Here is a 25,763-nt window from a genome sequence, read left to right as displayed (position 1 = left end):
GGCGACCTTGTTTACAGGCTGAGATGCCCTTGTTTACAGGCTGAGACGACCTTGTTTACAGGCTGAGACGACCTTGTTTACAGGCTGAGACGACCTTGTTTACAAGCTGAGACGACCTTGTTTACAGGCTGAGACGACCTTGTTTACAGGCTGAGACGACCTTGTTTACATCAGGTGAAGTATTGTCTGCTCTACGTTATATATATACGGGAAAATCACCCCTAAACTGGTAAGTTAGAGCAACTGCCTCGCCCCTGTTACTTGGTCACTGTTCGATCCCCGATAGCCGTATGTGAGTGGGCACCGTCTCTTCACTCGCTGATATCTCATGTGATCCATCTGATGGTTCATGGAATTCAAACCCAGCAATTGTATGGTATTGAAGATGTGAATATGAGGCTAGGAGACCAGATGACATCTACAGCATGAGGGGAAGACAACTACGGGAGCCTCAAGGAGTGATTTGAGAGTGGATGTAATTCCAGCACTAACACCAGAGGTGCACACGGACAGGACAACATCAGCAGCATAAGAGACGCTGGCCATTGTAAAAACGTGGTTCTTAAAACCTAAGTCAGGGCTCCTGTGCAATCTATTCCGCATTTATTAGACCAATACTGTAATATGCAGCACCGGCACGGAAGCGACACCTTGTGAAGCATAAAGCCAAGATTGAAACGTACAAAGGTCTGCACCGAGGCTGGTGCCGGAGCCAAGAGGGTTGAGCTGTGAGGATAGGTCCTCCTACCCACCCTCGAGAGTTTGGTCTTGTCAAGATGAGGGGGACTGACGAACGATGCTGTCTGGCCAGTAGGGGCTGCCTCGACCCCTCTCCCACCGTTGTACGCGCGTAATGGAACAAATGTGAGGGGTCGTGTTCATTGTACCACGTGCTGGAGGGGTCGCCTGCTAGGGGCCGCGTTTGGAGGTTGGTTGGGACTTCAACAACAAAAATAAAAGATGGGGCGAGAGGAAGAGGTATTTGCACAGGCGTAGGAGAATGTGAGATGGAGTAGGACTCTCCTTTTTAAAAAGGGAGGCCAGTGCCTTGGATGACGCGCCCCTTGTCGCCCTGACCTGTGCTCGGCCTCCCTTGCTGCCCCTGTAGGGGGTGTTGCTCGGGCTTAAAGGGACTGAACTTTTAATACAATCATGCATGCACAAACAACGCGCTTAAACGTGATGCATATCATTGAGAAAATCAGTAGGAGCTGCCAGGAGGTTGTAGGCTACAAGTCCCCATCACCAGCCTCAACCACACCCCCTGTCATGGGTGCTGGTTGTTGGGGCAACCACCACCCACACTTCACACAGAAGATATCCTTCTGATCATTGGCAAGTATCCTGACGAACCGCCGGAGAAGACAATTAGATGATTTGATTTAATGTGTGTATGAGAGAGTGTGTGTGTGTGTGTGTGTGTGTGTGTGTGTGTGTGTGTGTGTGTGTGTGTGTGTGTGTGTGTGTGTGTGTGTGTGTGTCGGTGCTCATAATACTTCAGTTCATATAAAGGGCAGAATAATAGGGAATCATAGGCAGGGGGTGGCGTTGACAGCACGTTCCTGTTGACGAATCTGTGGCCGGTGGGTGGGTGTTGCAAGCGGCGGTGGGGCTGCAGTTACTGTGCAAGTTGCACTGCAGGTGAAGGGCCAGAAAATAAAACAAAAGTTAATGGAGGAACATTTATAAAATCAGTATAACAGGTGGAGGACGGAGTGTCTTCGTGGCCCGCAGGCAGGCGGGCGTGAGCCCTAGGTCACGTCAGGTCAAGCGAGGTCATAACCTGGTCACAACACTTCATATCAGGTTAAACTAGTTACATCAGGGTATCCCAGGTCAGCCGAGGTCAGGCCAAGTCCCCTCAGGTCAGCCCAAGTCAGCCCAGGTCAGGCCAAATCCCCCCAGGTCAACCCAGGTCTGGCCAAGTCCCCTAGGTCAGCCGAGGTCAGGCCAAGTCACCCAAGGTCTGCCCAAGTCCCCCCAGGTCAGCCCAGGTCAGGCCAAGTCACCCCAGCCTGAAATCATCTCAAGATAACCCAGGTCAGACCACTTAAACGACACTGCATTAAGAGGAGCAGCACTACCTTACCGCATGAACCAGCAGTAGGGTGCTGTAGATAATCACAAAAGGGGACCAATCCTGTTATTTGTGGAAAATATCTTCAGATTTATGTGATAATGTTTAGCCTTCAGAACATCACCATTGTTACTAAGACTTATGTTACAAAAAAATACTGGTTTGTTTTGCTAGCTTTTTTTTTAAATTTAGTTGAAAAGTCATTAGATTGAGATCAATTAATCATGTAACTTTGTATATATTTTCCAGTTACTTGTATTTAATCAAACAAAATCATTACATAAATGTCTAGTTGGCAACACTCCTGTATTGCTGGTATTTTTTGTGCAGTCGTCGGCGACTTATAAATTATAAAACAAAGAAACTTGGAGTCGTTAGATTCCCTTCACATAAGGATAAAAATCTAAGCTTTATTGTAATATTAAAAACAAAACTAACTAAATTTTGAAAATTCCTGGTTGTGGTACCGTATTAAAACTCTACAGACTACCATTCTCTCTCTCTAACGTACACATTCTTTTTAACATAAACAATCACTTGATTCTCTTAATGTTATATATAAAACATATTTGGAGTTGTTGTATGCAGCACTCAGTGCCAGTGTGTTAGATGCCGAGATCAATGAGATATCATGTAATGTTATTTGTCGATGGTATTGGCAGTCTCGACTATTTATCCTGACAGCCCTGAGGCTGACAGAGCGTCAACTATTACCCTCACGACCTTGAGTCTGACAGAGCGTCGAATATTATCCTGATGGCCCGAAGGGTGACAATGCCTGGTAAGCGTGTGTGTCAGACCACAGGGAAGCAGTTGTCTGGCCCAGGATTCACAAAGGGATGTCTTAAGTATACACTTAAGACATCTGTACCACCTCCATCCTGACTTAGTCTGTATCTACTAAAAAAAAAAGTAGCGAACTCCAAAGTGTTATTAAGTTATCTATTAACAATAAGAACCTTTTTTGGTGACCTCACAGCTCTTAACAGCTCATAAACTCTTGAGTAAATACAGACTAAGTCCTGTTGACCAGACCACACACTAGAAGTTGAAGGGACGACGACGTTTCGGTCCGTCCTGGACCTTATCACAATCACAAGTCGATTGTGATAAGGAGGTAGAGACAGGCAATAAATAGGCAAGAGAAACGTCGTCGTCCCTTCAACTTCTAGTGTGTGGTCTGGTCAACATACTTCAGCCACGTTATTGTGACTCATCGCCTGCAGACTAAGTCCTGATTGCGAATGCACAGATGTCGTACGTGTGGTCGTAAGTGGTTATTCCGAGCCCATCGGACAGTGGAAGCCCAAGGGTAACGACATCCCATGGAGAAGGATATCTCGAGGGCTGCCACGCCCTCGGGATACAAGATCTGTCCTGGGATATATAGGAGGAAGGAACATTATATATATATATAACACATAGGACAGCATAGGCAAAAATGATATGTTTTATTCAGAGCATTGTTGGGTCACCGGCCTCGAGAACAAGTATGGGACCCCTCGAGTAGATCCTCCGGACTATGGGACCCCTCGGGTAGATCCTCCGGACTATGGGACCCCTCGAGTAGATCCTCCGGACTATGGGACCTCTCGGGTAGATCCTCCGGACTATGGGACCTCTCGGATAGATCCTCCGGACTATGGGACCTCTCGGGTAGATCCTCCGGACTATGGGACCCCTCCGGTAGATCCTCCGGACTATGGGACCTCTCGGATAGATCCTCCGGACTATGGGACCCCTCGGGTAGATCCTCCGGACTATGGGACCCCTCGGGTAGATCCTCCGGACTACGGGTCCCCTCGGGTCACAGTTATAACGTACGGGCTTATAGTGACATCTTTGAGCCACTGTCGAGATGTGCTTCTGATCATTGGCAAGCATAGGCCCTTCCTGACGAACCGTTGGAGAAGACGATTAGGAGTTGGGTTGATGTAAGTTGATCATGTGATGCATGGGAGTGTGACAGGTGTGGATGATCTACCCCGGTACTCCAGATCTGAGTACCGGGAGTACTCCAGTATTCCGGGAGTACTAGGAGACCAGTCTGAGATGTCGGTCCGAGTAGTGTCCAGGATGTCTGGATATACATATTGGTGGACTCCGACCCGCTGCCACCATTGAGAATTTTGGTTTCTCTATAAACAGATCGATAGAATATAGAGAGATTTAAGATCAGGTTTAAGTGGAGGGTCCCTGCCATCTTCGGCCTTATTGATAGGTGGGCTAATGTTTTATGACCTGACGCTCGTTAACCCTAAGGGGTTGAAGAGTCAAGAATATTCCCCTATGATATATGTCAACAGTGAGTTGGGGGGTCCGCCAGATTAGCAGCTGTCGATAAGACGAGTATTAATCACTCTTTGAAGTCCAGAGAGCTGAGGCCATGTGGCCGGTAAGCTCCACACATTACGTTGAATAATGAGCTTTATGGGGTGGCTAAGATCGGTAAGTTACCTCATTAATCAAGTTGCAGTAATCCCAGATGAAACATCCCACGGAAGGAGGACGCTTCTCATCGAAGTTCGTTTATATAAGCTACGAGACGTCACTTTGGCTGTACGAGTAGGCTTTGGAGGCTCCCATGGCTCCTGTAGGCTGTGAGAAGCTGCTTCAGCTCCTCCTTGTAGGCTGTGAGAGGCCGTCATAACTCCTTTAACTGGCCGGAAGCCGCCAAGACTTCTGGTTGAGGCGTACCTGGAACTCGAGGAAGGAATCATTGAGTAAATACGTTGGCGAGGTTAGGATCCTCTGGAATTTGACTATTTTTATAGGTAAGGCACAGGGTTCGTGCCGGTTCATCCGGCATGAACTGGACTGCGGAGTACGTTGTGTCGGTGGATGGCTTGTCATTTGAAGAGGGAGGACGCAGCCCAGGCAGCAGCAGCAGCAGTAGCAGTAACAGCAGCCAGCCCCTGTATCGTGGGCGGCCAAGAACCTGCGATAGCCAGCAGCCGCCGCCGCCTCTAGAGGGCGTCACGCTCACATTATGGGAATAAAGGCTTTTGGAACATTTTCTAGGGGGGTAAGCTAAAGGGTTATCTAGTCCGTTTCCCTTCGTTTGAAAAAACGAATTGCATTGAGACACGCCGTTATCTTATGCACCACCTCCTCCTGCATGAGGTTAAAACACATGGAAAGTAACGCTAGACCGAACATGAGGTAGAGAGAACAGTATATAAAACTCATTCCTTTCTCATCGTCATCAGTGGGGTGGAGCGACAACCCAGGAACATAGTCACCGAAACCTATAGTAGTTAGGGATATGAAACAGAAGTAGAAAGAGGTGAGTGGGTCCCAGCCCTCGTACTTCTCGAAGAGCAAGGTGCCACCGTACAGAAGAGCCACCATGATGACAAAGGACACCTTGATGGGTATGTTAACGGAGCCAACGTCCACCTTGTCGGCGTGGCCGGCACTCCAGGTAGCCGTGTCGATGGAGATCTCTTCTCCCAGTTCCGGCGGGTAGCCGGTTTGGTTCTGGGTGTCCGGATGGTAGGACGAGGGCCCGGCCGGAGCACGGAGCGTAGCCTCGGCCGACCGCCAGGCCACCGACGTGTCGAACCTGGCCTCGGGCCGGCGGCAGATGCAGAGCTTAGCGTATGTCCACTTGAGACTCTTTGCCAGGATGTCGCCCATGTTGGCCATGTAGAGGAGGAAGACCGGCATGCCGAACACGGTGTACAGGATGGTGATGATCTTGCCCAGGTCGGTGTTCGGGGAGATGTGGCCGTATCCTGCAGGCAAAGAACACAGTTAAACACCCTCACACTTATAGTTAATATTACACCGCTCAACACTGCACCTTAAGTACCCCAAATACTGCACCTTAAGCACCACTAAACGCGCACACTATGCACTGAATAGACTGCTTCTCTGCCTCCTGTATAATGTGTTCATAGACATAAAAAAGCTCACCATTTGTGTTGTGTCAGTTGGTGAAGGTGGCAGAGTGGGGGCGGGTCCGAGGCCAACACAGTAAAGATACCTGGCTCATACCACCGCTTACGGTGGAGGGGGGGGGGGGTTGCTCAGAATGTGCCTTGCACTAGACCAACCTCAACCTCTTGTCGATAAAAATTCATAGGTGCTTTAATGCTGCGGTTGCTCCAGCCACCTTCTGATAACTCGTAACACAGAATGTGTAGACCCTCCTGTTATATTCCTATACACGCCGTTTATATGACAAGCTCAAAACTAAACTTTTCACACGCACGCACATGCACACACACACACACTCATAGACACACACACACATTCACAAACACACACTCACACAAGAGAAGGAAAACAACAGTGAAAGACCAGGTGATGAAATTAAGAACGGGTGAAGACAGGTACACAGAGAATGACGAGAAGGTGTGTGAAGAACTCAACAAAGAAATTCCAGGAGGTCTTCACAATGTGAGGCGGGACCAAAGAGCCAAAGCTCAACCCCCGCAAGCACAATTAGGTGAGTACAATAGAGCGAGGATAGGTCGCTGAACTTAGACAGGTGGCAACAATCAAGGCAGCTTTGGAAGATTTCGAAATTACCAGAGACAATTTTAGACAGACAGACATGGTCTCTGTCCAGAGGTTTTGTGTGTCTATCCAGAGCTTCTGTGTGTCTATCCAAAGCTTCTGGGTCTCTATCCAGAGCTTCTGTGTCTCTATCCAGAGCTTCTGTGTCTCTATCCAGAACTTCTGTGTCTCTATCCAGAACTTTTGTGTGCCTATCCAGAGCTTCTGTGTGTCTATCCAAAGCTTCTGGGTCTCTATCCAGAGCTTCTGTGTCTCTATCCAGAGCTTCTGTGTCTCTATCCAGAACTTCTGTGTCTCTATCCAGAACTTTTGTGTGCCTATCCAGAGCTTCTGTGTCTCTATCCAGAGCTTCTGAGTCTCTATCCAGAGCTTCTGAGTCTCTATCCAGAACTTCTGTGTCTCTATCCAGAACTTCTGTGTCTCAATCCAGAGCTTCTGGGTCTCTATCCATAGCTTCTGGGTCTCTATCCAGAGCGTCTGGGTCTCTATCCAGAGCTTGTGTGTCTCTATCCAGAGCTTCTGGATCTCTATCCAGAGCACACACACACACATACGTCATTTTTTTTCTTTTAAACTATTTCCTACTTAAACAACTTGTTCCAGTGTGGTCATTTTATGCAACCTTGTTCAACTGAGCCATACACCTTTAAATAAATATCCTACGCTATGCGCCTCACCAGTAATGGGAGTCACATATACACCCTTCTACAGTAGGGTCACTCACTTATACAGTTGTATACACCACCCATGACGGATACCACCATACAAAGTTCCCTCTGTTAATGCCCATTCACTTTTCCTTCAGTCTGGGATAATGGAGACTCGTTTTCTATGATATAAAATGGCCATTGCATCAGTTGCAACGCAGATTGAAAGAATAAAATGATGACAATTATGGCAACAATATTGCATGTATTGTGGAGCTGTGAGAGTCATTGAGAGCAACTGTAGTGGGACTTGAATGGTGGTAGTGGTGTCCTGCTGGACTTGAATGGTGGTAGTGGTGTCCTGCTGGACTTGAATGGTGGTGGTGTCCTGCTGGACTTGAATGGTGGTGGTGGTGGTGTCCTGCTGGACTTGAATGGTGGTAGTGGTGTCCTGCTGGACTTGAATGGTGGTAGTGGTGTCCTGCTGGACTTGAATGGTGGTGGTGGTGGTGTCTTCCTGGACTTGAATAGTGGTGGTGGTGGTGTCCTGCTGGACTTGAATGGTGGTGGTGTCCTGCTGGACTTGAATGGTGGTGGTGGTGTCTTGCCGAACTTGAATGGTGGTGGTGGTGTCCTGCTGGACTTGAATGGTGGTGGTGGTGTCCTGCTGGACTTGAATGGTGGTGGTGGTGTCCTGCTGGACTTGAATGGTGGTGGTGGTGTCCTGCTGGACTTGAATGGTGGTGGCGGTGTCCTGCAGGACTTGAATGGTGGTGGTGGTGTCCTGCTGGACTTGAATGGTGGTGGTGGTGTCCTGCTGGACTTGAATGGCGGTGGTGGTGTCCTGCCGGACTTGACTGGCAGTCGGTGCATGAAAGTAATTAGTGAAAGGCAGAAGGAGAAGATTGGCCAGTGAACACCTTTGGAATATTGATGACAAATATGACTTGACGGACAGTGTCATGATTGACAGGTTGGTGCAGGTAAATATTGACTGAGAGACCTGCCAGGTGTCAAGGTTTATTTTGGTGTCTGGGTGTTTATTGTCACGTTTCTTGGTTTATATTAATGTCAGGGTTCATGCTTGTGGGGTCTGGGTTTATATGGGTGGTGTCAGATTCATAATAGTGGTGTCAGGTCAGTTGGTGGTGGTGTCAGCTGGTGGTGTCAGGTTTATATTGATGGTGCCATGTATCATACGTGTGTTGTCAGGGTTTACACTGTGTCAGATCAGACACAGTGGTGTCAGATCTCCCTCACTGATCACCCATAATAACCACACATCACCAATGGTAGCCACACATCCCCCATGGTGGCCACCCATCACCTACGGTAGCCACACATCACCTACGGTAGCCACACATCACCTACAGTAGCCACACATCACCCATGGTGGCCACACATCACCCATGGTGGCCACCCATCACCTGCGGTAGCCACACATCACCTACGGTAGCCACACATCACCCATGATAGCCACACATCACCTACGGTAGCCACACATCACCTACGGTAGCCACACATCACCCATGATAGCCACACATCACCCATGATAGCCACACATCACCCATGATAGCTACACATCACCTACAGTAGCCACACATCACCCATGATAGCTACACATCACCTACAGTAGCCACACATCACCTACAGTAGCCACACATCACCCATGATAGCCACACATCACCCATGATAGCCACACATCACCTACGGTAGCCACACATCACCCATGATAGCCACACATCACCTACGGTAGCCACACATCACCTACGGAAGCCACACATCACCTACGGTAGCCACACATCACCCATGATAGCCACACATCACCCATGATAGCCACACATCACCTATGATAGCCACACATCACCTACAATAGCCACACATCACCTACAGTAGCCACACATCACCCATGTTAGCCACACATCACCTGCAGTAGCCACACATCACCCATGATAGCCACACATCACTTACAGTAGCCACACATCACCTACAGTAACCACACATCACCTACAGTAGCCACACATCACCTACAGTAACCACACATCACCTACAGTAGCCACACATCACCCATGATAGCCACACATCACCCATGATAGCCACACATCACCTACAGTAGCCACACATCACCCATGATAGCCACACATCACCCATGATAGCCACACATCACCTACAGTAGCCACTCATCACCCATGATAGCCACACATCACCCATGATAGCCACACATCACTTACAGTAGCCACACATCACCTACAGTAACCACACATCACCTACAGTAGCCACACATCACTCATGATAGCCACACATCACGCACAGTAACCACACATCACCTACAGTAGCCACACATCACCCATGATAGCCACACATCACCTACAGTAGCCACACATCACCTACAGTAGCCACACATCACCTACAGTAGCCACACATCACCTACAGTAACCACACATCACCCACAGTAGCCACACATCACCTACAGTAACCACACATCACCTACAGTAGCCACACATCACCCATGATAGCTACACATCACCTACAGTAGCCACACATCACCTACAGTAGCCACACATCACCCATGATAGCCACACATCACCTACAGTAGCCACACATCACCTACAGTAGCCACATATCACCTACAGTAGCCACACATCACCCATGATAGCCACACATCACCAATGGTAGCCACACATCACCTACAGTAGCCACACATCACCTACAGTAGCCACACATCACCAATGGTAGCCACACATCACCTACAGTAGCCACACATCACCAATGGTAGCCACACATCACCTACAGTAACCACACATCACCTACAGTAGCCACACATCACCTACAGTAGCCACATATCACCTACAGTAGCCACACATCACCTACAGTAGCCACATATCACCTACAGTAGCCACACATCACCTACAGTAGCCACACATCACCTACAGTAGCCACACATCACCTACAGTAGCCACACATCACCTACAGTAGCCACACATCACCTACAGTAGCCACATATCACCTACAGTAGCCACACATCACCTACAGTAGCCACACATCACCTACAGTAGCCACACATCACCTACAGTAGCCACACATCACCTACAGTAGCCACACATCACCTACAGTAGCCACACATCACCTACAGTAGCCACACATCACCTACAGTAGCCACACATCACCTACAGTAGCCACACATCACCTACAGTAGCCACACATCACCACACCCACCTTGGGTAACTAACTAGACATTACCTATGGTGGTGATGACGGTGAGAGAGTAGAGGAAGCCTCCCTCGATGGACCACTTGTTGGGTAGCGTGGTGTTGCCGCCGCTCCAGCCGTCGCCCACCAGGGTGACGATGGCCTGCTGGTACTTGACCATGATCTGCGACACGTTGGCCCTCCAGCTGCTCTTGTCCAGCACGTTGTACCTCACGGTGATGTTCCACAGCTGCTCGATGGTCTGGTTGCGGATGTGGTCGGCGTTGATGGACACGTCGTCTTGGCTCTCGATGGCGGAGAAGATGAAGGCGCCGACGATGGTGTAGCCGACCATGAGGCCGCAGACGCCCACGTTGCTGAAGATGAAGGCTATGGTGGACCGGCAGCAGTCCTTGAGGCGTTCTCCGAAGGTCTTGACGTAGTGGTAGTTGTGCGGGGCGTGCTGCTGGGAGTGTCTGGAGCCGCGGCCGCGTTCTGGCGCCATGTTGAGGGCGGCCGTCGAGGTGCCGGCGGGTCAAAGTCCACAGCGGTGAGAGTTGCCACAGGGAGACGCGAGAGAGTTGCCACAGTGCACACAGTCCCTTCTCTTGCAGACAGCAAGCACTCATCACTCACTGAGGCAACCGGCATGGCCACCGGCAACCACTCGGAGCACAACACATAACTTTCTGCGGTGGCTGCGTACACTGTCTGCTGGAGACTCACCTACGAGGCTCAAAAGTTTCGTTGGTGGTGGCTGCAGGCGACGGAGGCGAGTGCGAGGCGACGGGAGCGCTTGGGCGTGTTAGCCGTGGGGAAGACCCGGCCCCAAGTCCATGCCAGCGCCCCAGTCTGCGTCCGACACCGAGAAAAACCGACGGAGAGACAGGCAGACACGAGTGAGGAGAACGAGCGGCCGCGAGCATTCCATCTTCAGCTGCTGAATGAGCGCCTGCGGGGCCTTGAGGCATCGGGAGTCGTGTTGGTTGGCAGCTGGTGGGCAGCGGGGAGAAGATGGCAGCGGGTGGCAGCCACGGCAGACGGTCTACCCTGCAACACACAACACACATTAATGTGGCGGCGACCACGGCGGTCTGGAGACAGGCACTGGTAGCCCCGGCGCCCAGCCCGGGTCTGCCAGGGGGCGCCTTGGCACCACCACCTTCTATTATTGTACTGTTACAACTTTCTGCCACAACTCACCTGTTCTGGGGGATAAATCTCCGGGGGATGCTGCCAACACAACAGGTACACGAGTGCCAGACACGACGTAAACAATGTCTCTCTCGCTCTCCCTCTCTCTCATCCCTCTCACTCTCCCTCTCTCACCCTTTCCTTCCTCTCTCAACTCCAAATTTCTGGAGCTCGCGGGAGTCATAAGTAATAAGGAGGTAAGTGAAGGGAGGACTGAGGTAAGTGCCTCTCCCTGCCCATGCCTCTCACCAGGAATACCTGGGCCGGAAAACATGGCCGGAGTCTAGACATCTGTGAAATATGGCCCGGGTCCTTTCTCGGGACTCCTCCGGCTCCATTGTCAGATTTCCAGTCATTACTCTCCAAGTCAACCATAACTCAATGTTTTCTTCTGCGTTTCTCTTCAGGGATGGCTCAAATGTTCTGATATACGCACCCACGCACGCACGCACGCACACACACACACACACACACACACACACACACACACACACACACACACACACACACACACACACACACACACATACACACATATATTTGGGGGTGGGGGTAGCGGAAATGGTGCGACTTGTAGAAGGAAACTTGTTATGTGTAAGACGATCAGTTGGTTGCAGTGGTCACTGTACCGTGTACGTTTAGGGGGGGATCTTGGACGTCATGGGTTCGAATCCTGGTCGGGTCATTAAGAGTTCTTAGTGATTTATGGCTTGCGTGTTCCTGCAGCCTTTCTCGAGATACAGAAATATATATATATATATATACATATATATATATATATATGTATATATATATATATATATATATATATATATATATATATATATATGTGTGTGTGTGTGTGTGTGTGTGTGTGTGTGTGTGTGTGTGTGTGTGTGTGTGTGTGTGTGTGTGTGTGTGTGTGTGTATACTGTGTACACACAAAATTCACGAACGCAGGCTTATAAACAAAAAGAGAGACCGAGAGAGAGAGAGGGGAGGGGGTTGGAGGGGGGGAATGGGGAGGCGGATGGCGGGGGGGGGGGATATGGGGAGGGGGGGGGCAAGATGGGTCATGATGGTGGGTGGAGGAGGAACAGTCTGCAGCAACAGGGGTAAAAACACGTGTGTCTGTGCCAGCTTTCTCACTACTGCCTCTCACTCTCACTCTCACTCTTATCTGCATCACTCTTGGGTCTCTCACTCTCACTCTTATCTGCATCACTCTTGGGTCTCTCACTCTCTCTTCACACTCTCACTCTTGTCTCCTAACGAATTCCTTGTTTCATTTTTCTTCTTAGTTCAAAATTGCCATATATATATATATATATATATATATATATATATATATATATATATATATATATATATATATATATATATATATATATATATAATAATAATAATAATGCACGAACAAGCTTGAATGGTCCCCAAGCCAATATGCAAATGAAAACACCCCCAGAAGGATTCGAACCCAGATAGCCAGGACCGCTTGAACTCACATTCAAGCTTGTTCACATTTGTGTTACTCACGTGGCCCCACCAAGTGAGGTGATTTGATGAAATATCTATGCCCGAGTTGACTAACGAGCGCTGTCGGATTTTGGATGAAATAGTTTCACGACTACCAAGGTTTTTGACCATGGTCGTATGACCAAACCAGAACTCAAAAGATGGAGAAGGGACGACGTTTGGCACCGTCCAGGACCATCATCAAGTGGTTTGATGACTACACAATGACTTGTGGCTTGGTCATCAACTCATCAGCCATACTATTGTGACCCCCCTCATCGTCTGCGTGTCTATGTATCAGTATATTTTGTTTCTGTGTCTCGGCGGTAGTAATGTCTCGGTCCTCGCCACGCCTTAGGAAGAGTGTGGTGACTCCTTGCCATTGAGGGCAGCGACCGAGTGCCCAGACCCATCTCCCTGCACCTGTCTTCCTATAAAGCACAAGCGTTTCCGTAACCAGAAACCTTTATATATCTATATATACTGTGGAAAGGAAGCAGGTGTGTGTGAGAGTAGGTGAAGGGTGGCCGGGCCCGCGCGCCAGTCACCCTCTGATGGATTAAGTTCCCGCTCTCTGAACGACGCGCACTCGAAACGTCATAATTAGGTCAAAATGATCCGTCATGAGAGAATGAAGCGATCGTCGACTCTGTTCGCGCTCATCACCTTCACTATTTGGCTTTAAATACGTCATTTATTATGTGGTGAAATATATTCTAGGATTTTGTCATTATTGTGGTAGCCTGTGGCAGTGGGTGGAAATATATGCAGTGGGGAAACTTGGTGCTTCACAAGATCATAAGAATCATAAGAATATATATATTGGTCCATATATTGGACCAATATATATATATATATATATATATATATATATATATATATATATATATATATATATATATTTATATATATATATATATATATATATATATATATATATATATATATATATATATATATATATATATATATTATTAGTACATAGGAGGCAGCTCTTATACGTGTCCAACCAAACTCTCATTGATGTATGTCTAACCTAAGCTTGAAACAATTCTTTACGATCCTCCACCTGTTGTGTTGTCCGGTAAGTTTGTTCACCTTCTTCTCTCTATAGACCAGCATCCACCAACATCTTACCTCATTCTTAACTTATTTGTGTTCAATGTTGTTATTGTGTTAACTGAAGAACACTGTTATTTGTTACACTAGACTACACCTTTACACTTAACTTAACACTTAAGTATGTTTAATAATTTGTTCACTGTTATTTGTTATTAATGGCATGGGTTTGGGGTGTGTTCACCCGTTCACATGATCAAAGTACCTGTTGTGTCAAATGATTTACTGCTAATAAAGCAATAAGTGGATTCAATAAAGTGTCGTTTTGAACTCAATTAGAGACAACTTTTACGCGTGATGCAATATGAGCGTGAGGGAAGGAGCCTCACTGCTCAGGGAGCCTCACCGTGTCTCTCCCAGTTCCCTCAGTAATTGGGAAGAAAGATTCATTGAGTCATTCGTATCACCTTTTTAATCGTGAAAACAAAGGGGGTGGCAGGTCCGCTGTGTGGGTGTATATATTGTGCACTGTTCTCTTCGGTAACCTAACACCTGATCTAACTTTACGGGCTCGCCATAGCCCGTGCTACATCGACATTTCGTTCTGAGTAGCTAAATCTCTAAAAACAACAATAACATGTTCGGTAACAGTCCGTATTTTGTACGTTTGTCAATGCGGTGCTGTTGCTGGCTGTGCTCCATACACTTCCATCCTGTGAACACTCCTTAAATAACAGGAACACCTTAGCTAGGGCTACCTACACCCAAATCAATGTTATATTTCGTATGGAATTACATTGTGGACAGTAGTGAGCCTTCCAGTTGGATGTTAGATGTGTGTCAGATACGGACTTTCTAACACGGACGATACTCAGTATATGGACCTCCATATATATATATATATATATATATATATATATATATATATATATATATATATATATATATATATATATATATATATAACATTAATGCTTAACAGCAGGGGACTCTCTCTCTCTCTCTCTCTCTCTCTCTCTCTCTCTCTCTCTCTCTCTCTCTCTCTCTCTCTCTCAAGAAAGTCATTATCCACAGCTATTGCCCTCAAAGCTGTACCACGCGGTGAGGCTCAAGAGCCAGAAAAAGTCTCTTTGCACCAAAAACAATTTACATCCGGCCAAGAAATTTGTGCAAAAAAATACTATACAAAAAAAAAATTCAGTAAAGTTTTCGCTCTTGTTTCCAAACTTTTCTGGAGGTTTCTGCCAAGATGTTCTGGACTCCGCGACGACTTGCGAAAAGTGTTCAGGTTTTCTTTTGGGATTTTATGAGTTTTCTGGTTTCTTGAGTCCTGTCTTCTGAGTGGTACCAACTCCCTTGTAATTTAGTGACTTATTTCCGTGCGGTTAGGTTAGGTTAGGTTAGGTTAAGTTAGGTTAGGTTTTCTATTTGTAAGGTTAAGTTAGGTTGTGGACAAGTCTATGGGACACCCTCATACTTGTGCAGGACGAGACTCTGTTAAATAATAATTCTGTACAAAACATGTTTTAAAAAAAGAGACTTTTGTTATTCTTCACCTTTTGTTGACACACTGTTTTCATTATGGGGTGGGCTTTTGTTGAGACACTGTTGACATTATGGGGTGGGCTTTTGTTGACACACTGTTTTCATTATGGGGTGGGCTTTTGTTGACACACTGTTGACATTATGGGGTGGGCTTTTGTTGACACACTGTTGACATTATGGGGTGGGCTTTTGTTGAGACACTGTTTTCATTATGGGGTGGGCTTTTGTTGAGACACTGTTGACATTATGGGGTGGGCTTTTGTTGACACACTGTTTTCATTATGGGGTGGGCTTTTGTTGACCCACTGTTGGCATTATGGGGTGGGCTTTTGTTGACCCACTGTTGGCATTATGGGGTGGGCTTTTGTTGAGACACTGTTGGCATTATGTGGTGGGCTTTTGTTGACCCACTGTTGGCATTATGGGGTGGGCTTTTGTTGAGACACTGTTGGCATTATGTGGTGGGCTTTTGTTGACCCACTGTTGGCATTATGGGGTGGGCTTTTGTTGACCCACTGTTGGCATTATGGGGTGGGCTTTTGTTGAGACACTGTTGGCATTATGTGGTGGGCTTTTGTTGACCCACTGTTGGCATTATGGGGTGGGCTTTTGTTGACCCACTGTTGGCATTATGGGGTGGGCTTTTGTTGACCCACTGTTGGCATTATGGGGTGGGCTTTTGTTGACCCACTGTTGGCATTATGGGGTGGGCTTTTGTTGAGACACTGTTGGCATTATGGGGTGGGCTTTTGTTGACCCACTGTTGGCATTATGGGGTGGGCTTTTGTTGAGACACTGTTGGCATTATGGGGTGGGCTTTTGTTGAGACACTGTTGGCATTATGGGGTGGGCTTTTGTTGACCCACTGTTGGCATTATGGGGTGGGCTTTTGTTGAGACACTGTTGGCATTATGGGGTGGGCTTTTGTTGACCCACTGTTGGCATTATGGGGTTGGCTTTTGTTGAGACACTGTTGGCATTATGGGGTGGGCTTTTGTTGACCCACTGTTGGCATTATGGGGTTGGCTTTTGTTGAGACACTGTTGGCATTATGGGGTGGGCTTTTGTTGACCCACTGTTGGCATTATGGGGTGGGCTTTTGTTGAGACACTGTTGGCATTATGGGGTGGGCTTTTGTTGAGACACTGTTGGCATTATGGGGTGGGCTTTTGTTGAGACACTGTTGGCATTATGGGGTGGGCTTTTGTTGTGACAATAGACTTCATTAAATGTTTGATTTTTGTTAAAAACTGTTGTTTCTTTGTTCATTTTTATTCATTTTGGTTCAGCTGGCATTTTGCGACTCACAATTTAATTTAACACTATACAAAAAATGCGGGAACTTTGTATGTTAAGCCGATAATGAAGGAATTGTGTTATTTGGTTTTAATATTTTATTGACTTTTCAGTGCAGGATACATTTAGCGCAAAGTATGTTTCTGGTTTTTAAAATATGGATTTTTATATATTTTATATATTTTGTAACAAAAAACTTTTGTAAACCTTCATAGATATTTTTTTGTAGAAATAACTATTTGTAAGAAATTTTTTAAATACAAACTTTTTGTAAAAAACAAAAAGTAGTAAAAGTTGATTTTTGTAAAAAAAAAATTCTGTAAAAACTCGATTCTTGTAAAAAAAATTGTGTGAACACTTGCTTTTTTTATATGTTTATTTAACTGAGAACGGCCCAACCTTCATGGCTAAAATATAAGTTAAACTTTAAATAATTTATCAGGATGTTTGTATATTTAATTTTGTTTATATTTAATTTTTGTATATATAATTTTGTTTCTATTAAATTTGTGTATATTTAATTTATATTTAAATAATTTAAATATATTTAATTTTGTCATAAGTTGTTAATTTCACGAAGATGGTGAGTTGAGACGGACGTGTATGTGTGAGCTCCTTAGATCTTGCCTAACCTAACCTAACCTAACCTAACCTAACCTAACCTAACCTAACTCAAATAGAGGAAATAGGAAATCTTATTCCATGATGCAATGGAAGAGGAAGAAGAACTACCCCCATTTTGAATGACGTGTCAGAATATTTTAGAACCGAGTAAGGGAAGGGAGGTGGTAGCTCTCTCTCTCTCTCTCTCTCTCTCTCTCTCTCTCTCTCTCTCTCTCTCTCTCTCTCTCTCTCTCTCTCTCTCTCTCTCTCTCTCTCTCCCTCTCCCTCTCTCTCTCCGTTTTAGGGTTGCGTGCGGCCACATGACAGACATATAATGAAAGTTGTGTGAGGAATGACCTTGAGGTCAGGAGGTATGTAGGTGCCATGGATGAATGCCGCACTAAAAGGTTGCAAGTGTGGCACAGTGCCAACTGTGAAGCACCGTTGGCACAGTGCCAACTGTGAAGCACCGTTGGCACAGTATTTATCTGTCTTGACCACATACCATTATTTTTTTCTTTGTAAAAATATACACAAACTTTATATATATATATATATATATATATATATATATATATATATATATTATATTACATTACATTAAGATCAGGAGTCATTGTGAGTGGTCAGTAAGTATCGAGCAGGGGAGGGGCAGTAGTCAGTTTTATCCCCTCCCCCATTGTGGGGGGGAGGGGCGCTCCCCCCCTCCCCCCCCCCACAGAGAAAGAAAAAGACTTGGGGGTGATATCACGCCAGCCCTGTCTCCTGCAGCCCGTATCAAGAGGATAACATCAGCGGCGTATGCAAGGCTGGCCAACATACGAACGGCATTCAGAAACTTGTGTAAAGAATCATTCAGAACTTTGTATACCACATATGTCAGGCCAATCCTGGAGTATGCAGCCCCAGCATAGAGTCCATATCTAGTCAAGGATAAGACTAAACTGGAAAAGGTTCAAAGGTTTGCCACCAGACTAATACCCGAGCTGAGAGATATGAGCTACGAGGAGAGACTACGGGAATTAAACCTCACTTCGCTGGAAGACAGAAGAGTTACGGGGACATGATCACCACATTCAAGATTCTCAAGGGAATCGACAGGGTTGATAAAGACAGGCTATTTAACACAAGGGGTACACGCACAAGGGGACACAGGTGGAAACTGAATGCCCAAATGAGCCACAGAGATATTAGAAAGAACTTTTTTAGTGTCAGAGTGGAATGCATTAGGAAGTAATGTGGTGGAGGCTGACTCCATACACAGTTTCAAGTGTAGATATGATAGAGCCCAGTAGGCTCAGGAACCTGTACACCAGTTGATTGATGGTTGAGAGGCGGGACCAAAGAGCCAGAGCTCAACCCCCGCAAGCACAACTAGGTGAGTACATCCCCCCCCCCCACCAAGCCGCCACAACCTACACTGCCGACCAGTAAACTGATTCCATAAATCTGGCGCCAATCTCAGTTAACCTTTTGTGAATGGAGGGTTTTGTGGTGGTATGAAGGCCGGTATTTATGGCAGGTGTGGCGGCCAGGCTGGTGCCGTGGCACACCTGCCTCCCACTATTGTGTATATATATATATATATATATATATATATATATATATATATATATATATATATATATATATATATATATATATACCTAGAAGGGGGTACCACCTCTGGTGAAAGTGTAGGGACCCATAGCCTCGGAGAAGAAAATAAAGAGTACTCAGAGAAGACCTTGTGGATCCTTACTGAACACCTTGATATATATATATATATATATATATATATATATATATATATATATATATATATATATATATATATAATATATGACATATGACCCCTTAAGTGGTCCAGCACGCGCCGAACTGACGCTCAACTTTACAAATCTCCACCACGATTGTCATCAAGCTCTTGCATCTCCACTTACGAAAGCTCTACATCTTTACTCACTCTGCCACATTCGTGACGTTCATATTTTGTTCACTAGTCGTTACATACGCTCTAATTCTTGCTATATAAGACTGGGGGTATGGGGGTGAGGGGGTTGCTGTGGTGGGGGAGGGGGTGGCTTGCTTGTTGGAGTGTATTGTGGGGGTTTGAGGGGGATGGAAAGGCTTATCGGAGTGGGGTGTGCATATTCCTCTCAGTAAGCAAGTCTGAATCTAAACGCGACGGGAACTTTAAGTAATGTCAGTCATTTCCTTCATCATCCCGTAGCTGGTAAAGGTGGGGCTTGGGAGCTAAGGCTCGTCTCTGGATGCGGCATCTGGGGGGTCGGTCACGTCCAGGTTACGTGATGAGTGAGCGGCTCTCTAACTTGTCAGGTCTCTCTCTCTCTCTCTCTCTCTCTCTCTCTCTCTCTCTCTCTCTCTCTCTCTCTCTCTCTCTCTCTCTCTCTCTCTCTCTCTCTCTCTCGCTCTCTCTCTCTCTCTCTCTCTCTCTCTCTCTCTCTCTCTCTCTCTCTCTCTCTCTCTCTCTCTCTCTCTCTCTCTCTCTCTCTCTCTCTCTCTGGATGAAGGAGACAAATGAAACCCCTGGCCTCATATCCCAGATCCCTGACCTGATACCCCAGATCCCTGACCTGATACCCCAGATCCTTGACCTGATACCCCAGATCCCTGACCTGATACCCCAGATCCTTGACCTCATATCCCAGATCCCTGACCTGATATCCCAGATCCCTGACCTGATATCCCAGATCCCTGACCTCATATATTATGTGTTATATAGTCATACTGGCTTAGCTCTAGCTCCTCATCTTTACCTTACCTCTAATATTGTCAATAGAGTCAGTATTGTCAGCAGTGTAGAGTGTTTGCCTGCTCAGTGCTTGATGGCACAGCGTGCTGGGGGGCATGCATACTGCACGAAGGCCACTCTGCTCGCTGCATTATGCAACACGCACCCAAAACTCCGGCCTGCGTGCACGAGAGCAATGTTGCTCAAGACGCACACGCACGCACGCACGCACGCACACACACACACACACACACACACACACACACACACACACACACACACACACACAGAGTCAGTGGAGGCTGACTCCATACACAGTTTCAAGTGTAGATATGATAGAGCCCAGTAGGCTCAGGAATCTGTACACCTGTTGATTGACGGTTGAGAGGCGGGACCAAAGAGCCAGAGCTCAACCCCCGCAAGCACAATTAGGTGAGTACACACCTGCTGGTCCGGTGAAGTGTGTGTGTGTGTGTGTGTGTGTACTCACCTAGTTGTACTCACCTAGTTGTGTTTGCGGGGGTTGAGCTCTGGCTCTTTGGTCCCGCCTCTCAACCGTCAATCAACAGGTGTACAGATTCATGAGCCTATCGGGCTCTGTCATATCTACACTTGAAACTGTGTATGGAGTCAGCCTCCACCACATCACTTCCTAATGCATTCCATTTGTCAACCACTCTGACACTAAAAAAGTTCTTTCTAATATCTCTGTGGCTCATTTGGGCACTCAGTTTCCACCTGTGTCCCCTTGTGCGTGTTCCCCTTGTGTTAAATAGACTGTCTTTATCTACCCTATCAATCCCCTTCAGAATCTTGAATGTGGTGATCATGTCCCCCCTAACTCTTCTGTCTTCCAGCGAAGTGAGGTTTAATTCCCGTAGTCTCTCCTCGTAGCTCATACCTCTCAGCTCGGGTACTAGTCTGGTGGCAAACCTTTGAACCTTTTCCAGTTTAGTCTTATCCTTGACTAGATATGGACTCCATGCTGGGGCTGCATACTCCAGGATTGGCCTGACATATGTGGTATACAAAGTTCTGAATGATTCTTTACACAAGTTTCTGAATGCCGTTCGCATGTTGGCCAGCCTGGCATATGCCGCTGATGTTATCCGCTTGATATGTGCTGCAGGAGACAGGTCTGGCGTGATATCAACCCCCAAGTCTTTTTCCTTCTCTGACTCCTGAAGAATTTCCTCTCCCAGATGATACCTTGTATCTGGCCTCCTGCTCCCTACACCTATCTTCATTACATTACATTTGGTTGGGTTAAACTCTAACAACCATTTGTTCGACCATTCCTTCAGCTTGTCTAGGTCTTCTTGAAGCCTCAAACAGTCCTCTTCTGTTTTAATCCTTCTCATAATTTTAGCATCGTCCGCAAACATTGAGAGAAATGAATCGATACCCTCCGGGAGATCATTTACATATATCAGAAACAAGATAGGACCGAGTACAGAGCCCTGTGGGACTCCACTGGTGACTTCACGCCAATCGGAGGTCTCACCCCTCACCGTAACTCTCTGCTTCCTATTGCTTAGATACTCCCTTATCCACTGGAGCACCTTACCAGCTACACCTGCCTGTCTCTCCAGCTTATGTACCAGCCTCTTATGCGGTACTGTGTCAAAGGCTTTCCGACAATCCAAGAAAATGCAGTCCGCCCAGCCCTCTCTTTCTTGCTTAATCTGTGTCACCTGATCGTAGAATTCTATTAAGCCTGTAAGGCAAGATTTACCCTCCCTGAAACCATGTTGGCGATTTGTCACGAAGTCCCTTCTCTCCAGATGTGTTACCAGGTTTTTTCTCACGATCTTCTCCATCACCTTGCATGGTATACAAGTCAAGGACACTGGCCTGTAGTTCAGTGCCTCTTGTCTGTCGCCCTTTTTGTATATTGGGACCACATTCGCCGTCTTCCATATTTCTGGTAGGTCTCCCGTCTCTAGTGACTTACTATACACTATGGAGAGTGGCAGGCAAAGTGCCTCTGCACACTCTTTCAGTACTTTGTGTGTGTGTGTGTGTGTGTGTGTGTGTGTGTGTGTGTGTGTGTGTGTGTGTGTGTGTGTGTGTGTGTGTGAGAGAGAGAGAGATACATCAATCATTTATATACAGAACTTAACCAAAACATTGATGGTGTACAAACAAGCACAAAACATGGATAATAAGATGGTAATGAGACTTAAGAATTCCCCTTAACGTAAATTCAAAGGTTCCTGTAGCGCAGTAGTCGACGTCCTATACTCACAACTGATAGACTTAGGTTCAGTCCCCCATGCAACACAGAAAGTGTAGGCCGCGTTTCATTACACCTGATGCTCCTGTTCACCTCGCAGTAAATAGGTACTCGGGAGTTAGACAGCTGCTGTGGGCTGCTTCCTGGAAAAGGTCAATAATTTTGATTTAAAGGGGGTGGGGCCTCAATATCCCTAATTATAGACCTCCTGTCTCTAAGGACAGGAATTTAAGACAGAACTTGAGATGAGGGATATTTTACCCTCTGTAAATTATTGTATAATCCACCGGAGAATCATTGTATAATCCACCGGAAAATCATTGTATAATCCACCGGAAAATCATTGTATAATCCACCGGAAAAGCATTGTATAATCCACCGGAAAAGCATTGTATAATCCACCGGAAAAGCATTGTATAATCCACCGGAAAATCATTATATAATCCACCGGAAAATCATTATATAATCCACCGGAAAATCATTATATAATCCACCGGAAAATCATTATATAATCCACCGGAAAATCATTTTATAATCCATCGGAAAATCATTATATAATCCATCGGAAAATCATTGTATAATCCACCGGAAAATCATTGTATAATCCGCCGGAAAATCATTGTATAATCCAAGGCAGATTGCTGCCCTCCGGAGGTCCTTCTAACTGGCCAGGAATATTGAAAATGACCCAAGAATATTTGTAATTGGTAATTGTCGCGAGAAATTAGTAATTACACGGTGACCGTTTGGAATTAGCTCGCAGATAGAAATTGTTGAGACATTTGGACGGGATAACTCCAGCAAGGTAAGTCTAGTGGACCTGGGCTACTGATTGGCCAGCGTGAGTGAACTGATTGACAGGAGAGGCAGGTTGATTGGCTGCTCACACTGCTGTTGTGCTCGCTGATGGACTGACGGGTTGTTGTAAGCAGAGTGTTGACAGCAACGAAAAGACACGATTCCTGAAAGATTCTTGCAACTGTGTCTAAATAAGATTAGTTTAGGGTAGGTAAGGTTTGGGAAGGGTAGGGTCTGTTGGAATAGTGTTGGGTAGGGTAGGGGTCTGTTAGAATAATGTTGGGGTGGGTAGGGTCTGTTAGAATACTGTTGGGATGGGTAGGGGTCTGTTAGAATAATGTTGGGATGGGTAGGGGTCTGTTAGAATACTGTTGGGATGGGTAGGGGTCTGTTAGAATAATGTTGGGATGGGTAGGGGTCTGTTAGAATAATGTTGGGATGGGTAGGGGTCTGTTAGAATAATGTTGGGATGGGTAGGGGTCTGTTAGAATAATGTTGGGGTGGGTAGGGGTCTGTTAGAATAATCTCACATATCTGAAAACAAACGAAGTGTCGACGTTTCGGTCCAGTGTGGACTGAAACGTGTATCAACCTAAACGGATCAGGCGTAGAGAAAGAGTGGCGAAGACATACAAAATATGTCAGAATGTGAGAGCAAAGGCGACAAGGGTGAAGTATACCATAGGAATTAATAGGAATAAAGAAAACAGTAATAAAGACCTAATGGCGAAGAGAAAGAGGTGAGAGACAAGAGAGAGAGAGAGACGGGAACATAAGAGAAAAAAATAATGAAAGAACTTATAGGGGCTAAAGCTCAGTCAGATCACATTTGTTTAGAAAGTTGGGGCACTGGGAAAGGGGAAGAGTTAACAGCAACAAAGCCAGGATTAATTAAGGTTCAAGTTGGTCAAGTTGTGTATGAGATTCGATTCAGCAAGACGACGTCTGTGGAGAGAAGAGGCAGGAAAGATTATTTTAGAAAACCAATCCATAGGGTGATTGGAGTCCCTAACTTAACAAAAGACAACATTGTTTGTGTTTGCAGACTTAAAGGGAACACAAAAGGAATGTTAAGTATTGTCATTCAGCATTGTTGAATGATGTGTGGTAGTCTGTATATATATATATATATATATATATATATATATATATATATATATATATATATATATACATATATATATATATATATATATATATACTCTAATATATTGCACAACTTCCTATTAAACTTAACGTATATGTTTAACATATTAGGGATTTGTTAGACTTTTAAAACTTTCTCTAATCGCTTTGTTTTAAGTTCACGGCCTTAATAGGCCTATTATTCTTAAATAATTATGCATGCTGCAGGTAAAATTAGGCCTAATTATGTTAGTAATTAATGTATTCAGTTTAACATAATTTTATTTAGAACAGTTTAATTCTAAAATGATATTTGCAACTATAACCACAGCGCCACCAACCACAGCACCACCAACCACAGCACCACCTTGTAAGCCACAGCGCCACAGACAACAGGCCGCCGTGTAAGCCACAGCGCCACAGACAACAGGCCGCCGTGTAAGCCACAGCGCCACAGACAACAGGCCGCCGTGTAAGCCACAGCGCCACAGACAACAGGCCGCCGTGTAAGCCACAGCGCCACAGACAACAGGCCGCCGTGTAAGCCACAGCGCCACAGACAACAGGCCGCCGTGTAAGCCACAGCGCTCAATAAGCCCATATCAGCCTCCATGAGAACCAAAGGAGATTGAAAGCTCCCGTACCATCAGCCGTTGTGTTGACCGTTGTCTCATCAGCTGCGATAGTGTTGTCCGTTGGCCGCTCCTGTTTGTCTTCCATTAACAGAGGAGACGGCGGGATTGGCGATCAGCTCCAACGACCAGTTACGTCAACAGGTATTTGCGCTCCGTTAGGGAAATGTATATATATAGTAGTGCTTGTTCGCGGGTGGGTTGTTAGCGAAGTGGTTGTGTAGCGTTGGTGTGTGGTAGTCTTGTGTAGCGTTGGTGTGTGGTAGTCTTGTGTAGCGTTGGTGTGTGGTAGTCTTGTGTAGCGTTGGTGTGTGGTAGTCTTGTGTAGCGTTGGTGTGTGGTAGTCTTGTGTAGCGTTGATGTGTGGTAGTCTTGTGTGTGGCGTTGGTGTGTGGTAGTCTTGTGTGGCGTTGATGTGTGGTAGTCTTGTGTGGCGTTGGTGTGTGGTAGTCTTGTGTGGCGTTGATGTGTGGTAGTCTTGTGTAGCGTTGGTGTGTGGTAGTCTTGTGTGGCGTTGATGTGTGGTAGTCTTGTGTAGCGTTGATGTGTGGTAGTTTGTGTAATCTGAGGTAATAATTTATATCACTTAAGCCTATATTTCAAACTGAAA

At 46.1% G+C, this 25,763-nt stretch overlaps 1 protein-coding gene across 1 annotated transcript; it reads right to left on the bottom strand.

The window, feature by feature from the left end:
* Nucleotides 1-1,668: 1,668 nt before the first annotated feature.
* LOC123772456 (two pore potassium channel protein sup-9) lies at nt 1,669-11,599 on the bottom strand. The gene is made up of 2 exons (XM_045765641.2): nt 10,489-11,599; nt 1,669-5,814 (listed from the first exon to the last, which is right to left on the bottom strand). The coding sequence occupies exons 1-2, from the start codon at nt 10,940-10,942 to the stop codon at nt 5,120-5,122; spliced, it is 1,149 nt and encodes a 382-aa protein (XP_045621597.1). The 5' UTR covers nt 10,943-11,599; the 3' UTR covers nt 1,669-5,119.
* Nucleotides 11,600-25,763: the final 14,164 nt, after the last annotated feature.

Source organism: Procambarus clarkii, chromosome 17, assembly GCF_040958095.1.
Source record: "Procambarus clarkii isolate CNS0578487 chromosome 17, FALCON_Pclarkii_2.0, whole genome shotgun sequence".
Classification (NCBI taxonomy): domain Eukaryota; kingdom Metazoa; phylum Arthropoda; class Malacostraca; order Decapoda; family Cambaridae; genus Procambarus; species Procambarus clarkii.
The sequence above is the reverse complement of the archived record's forward strand: the minus strand, read 5'-3'. Positions and strand labels throughout refer to the sequence as shown.

Excerpts from the sequence above, each read along its gene's own strand:
- LOC123772456 (XM_045765641.2), bottom strand. The coding sequence starts at position 10,942 with ATGGCGCCAGAACGCGGCCGCGGCTCCAGACACTCCCAGCAGCACGCC. Across the intron at positions 5,815-10,488 it reads CACCGTCATCACCACCATAG|GATACGGCCACATCTCCCCG; the intron begins GTAATGTCTAGT and ends CTTTGCCTGCAG.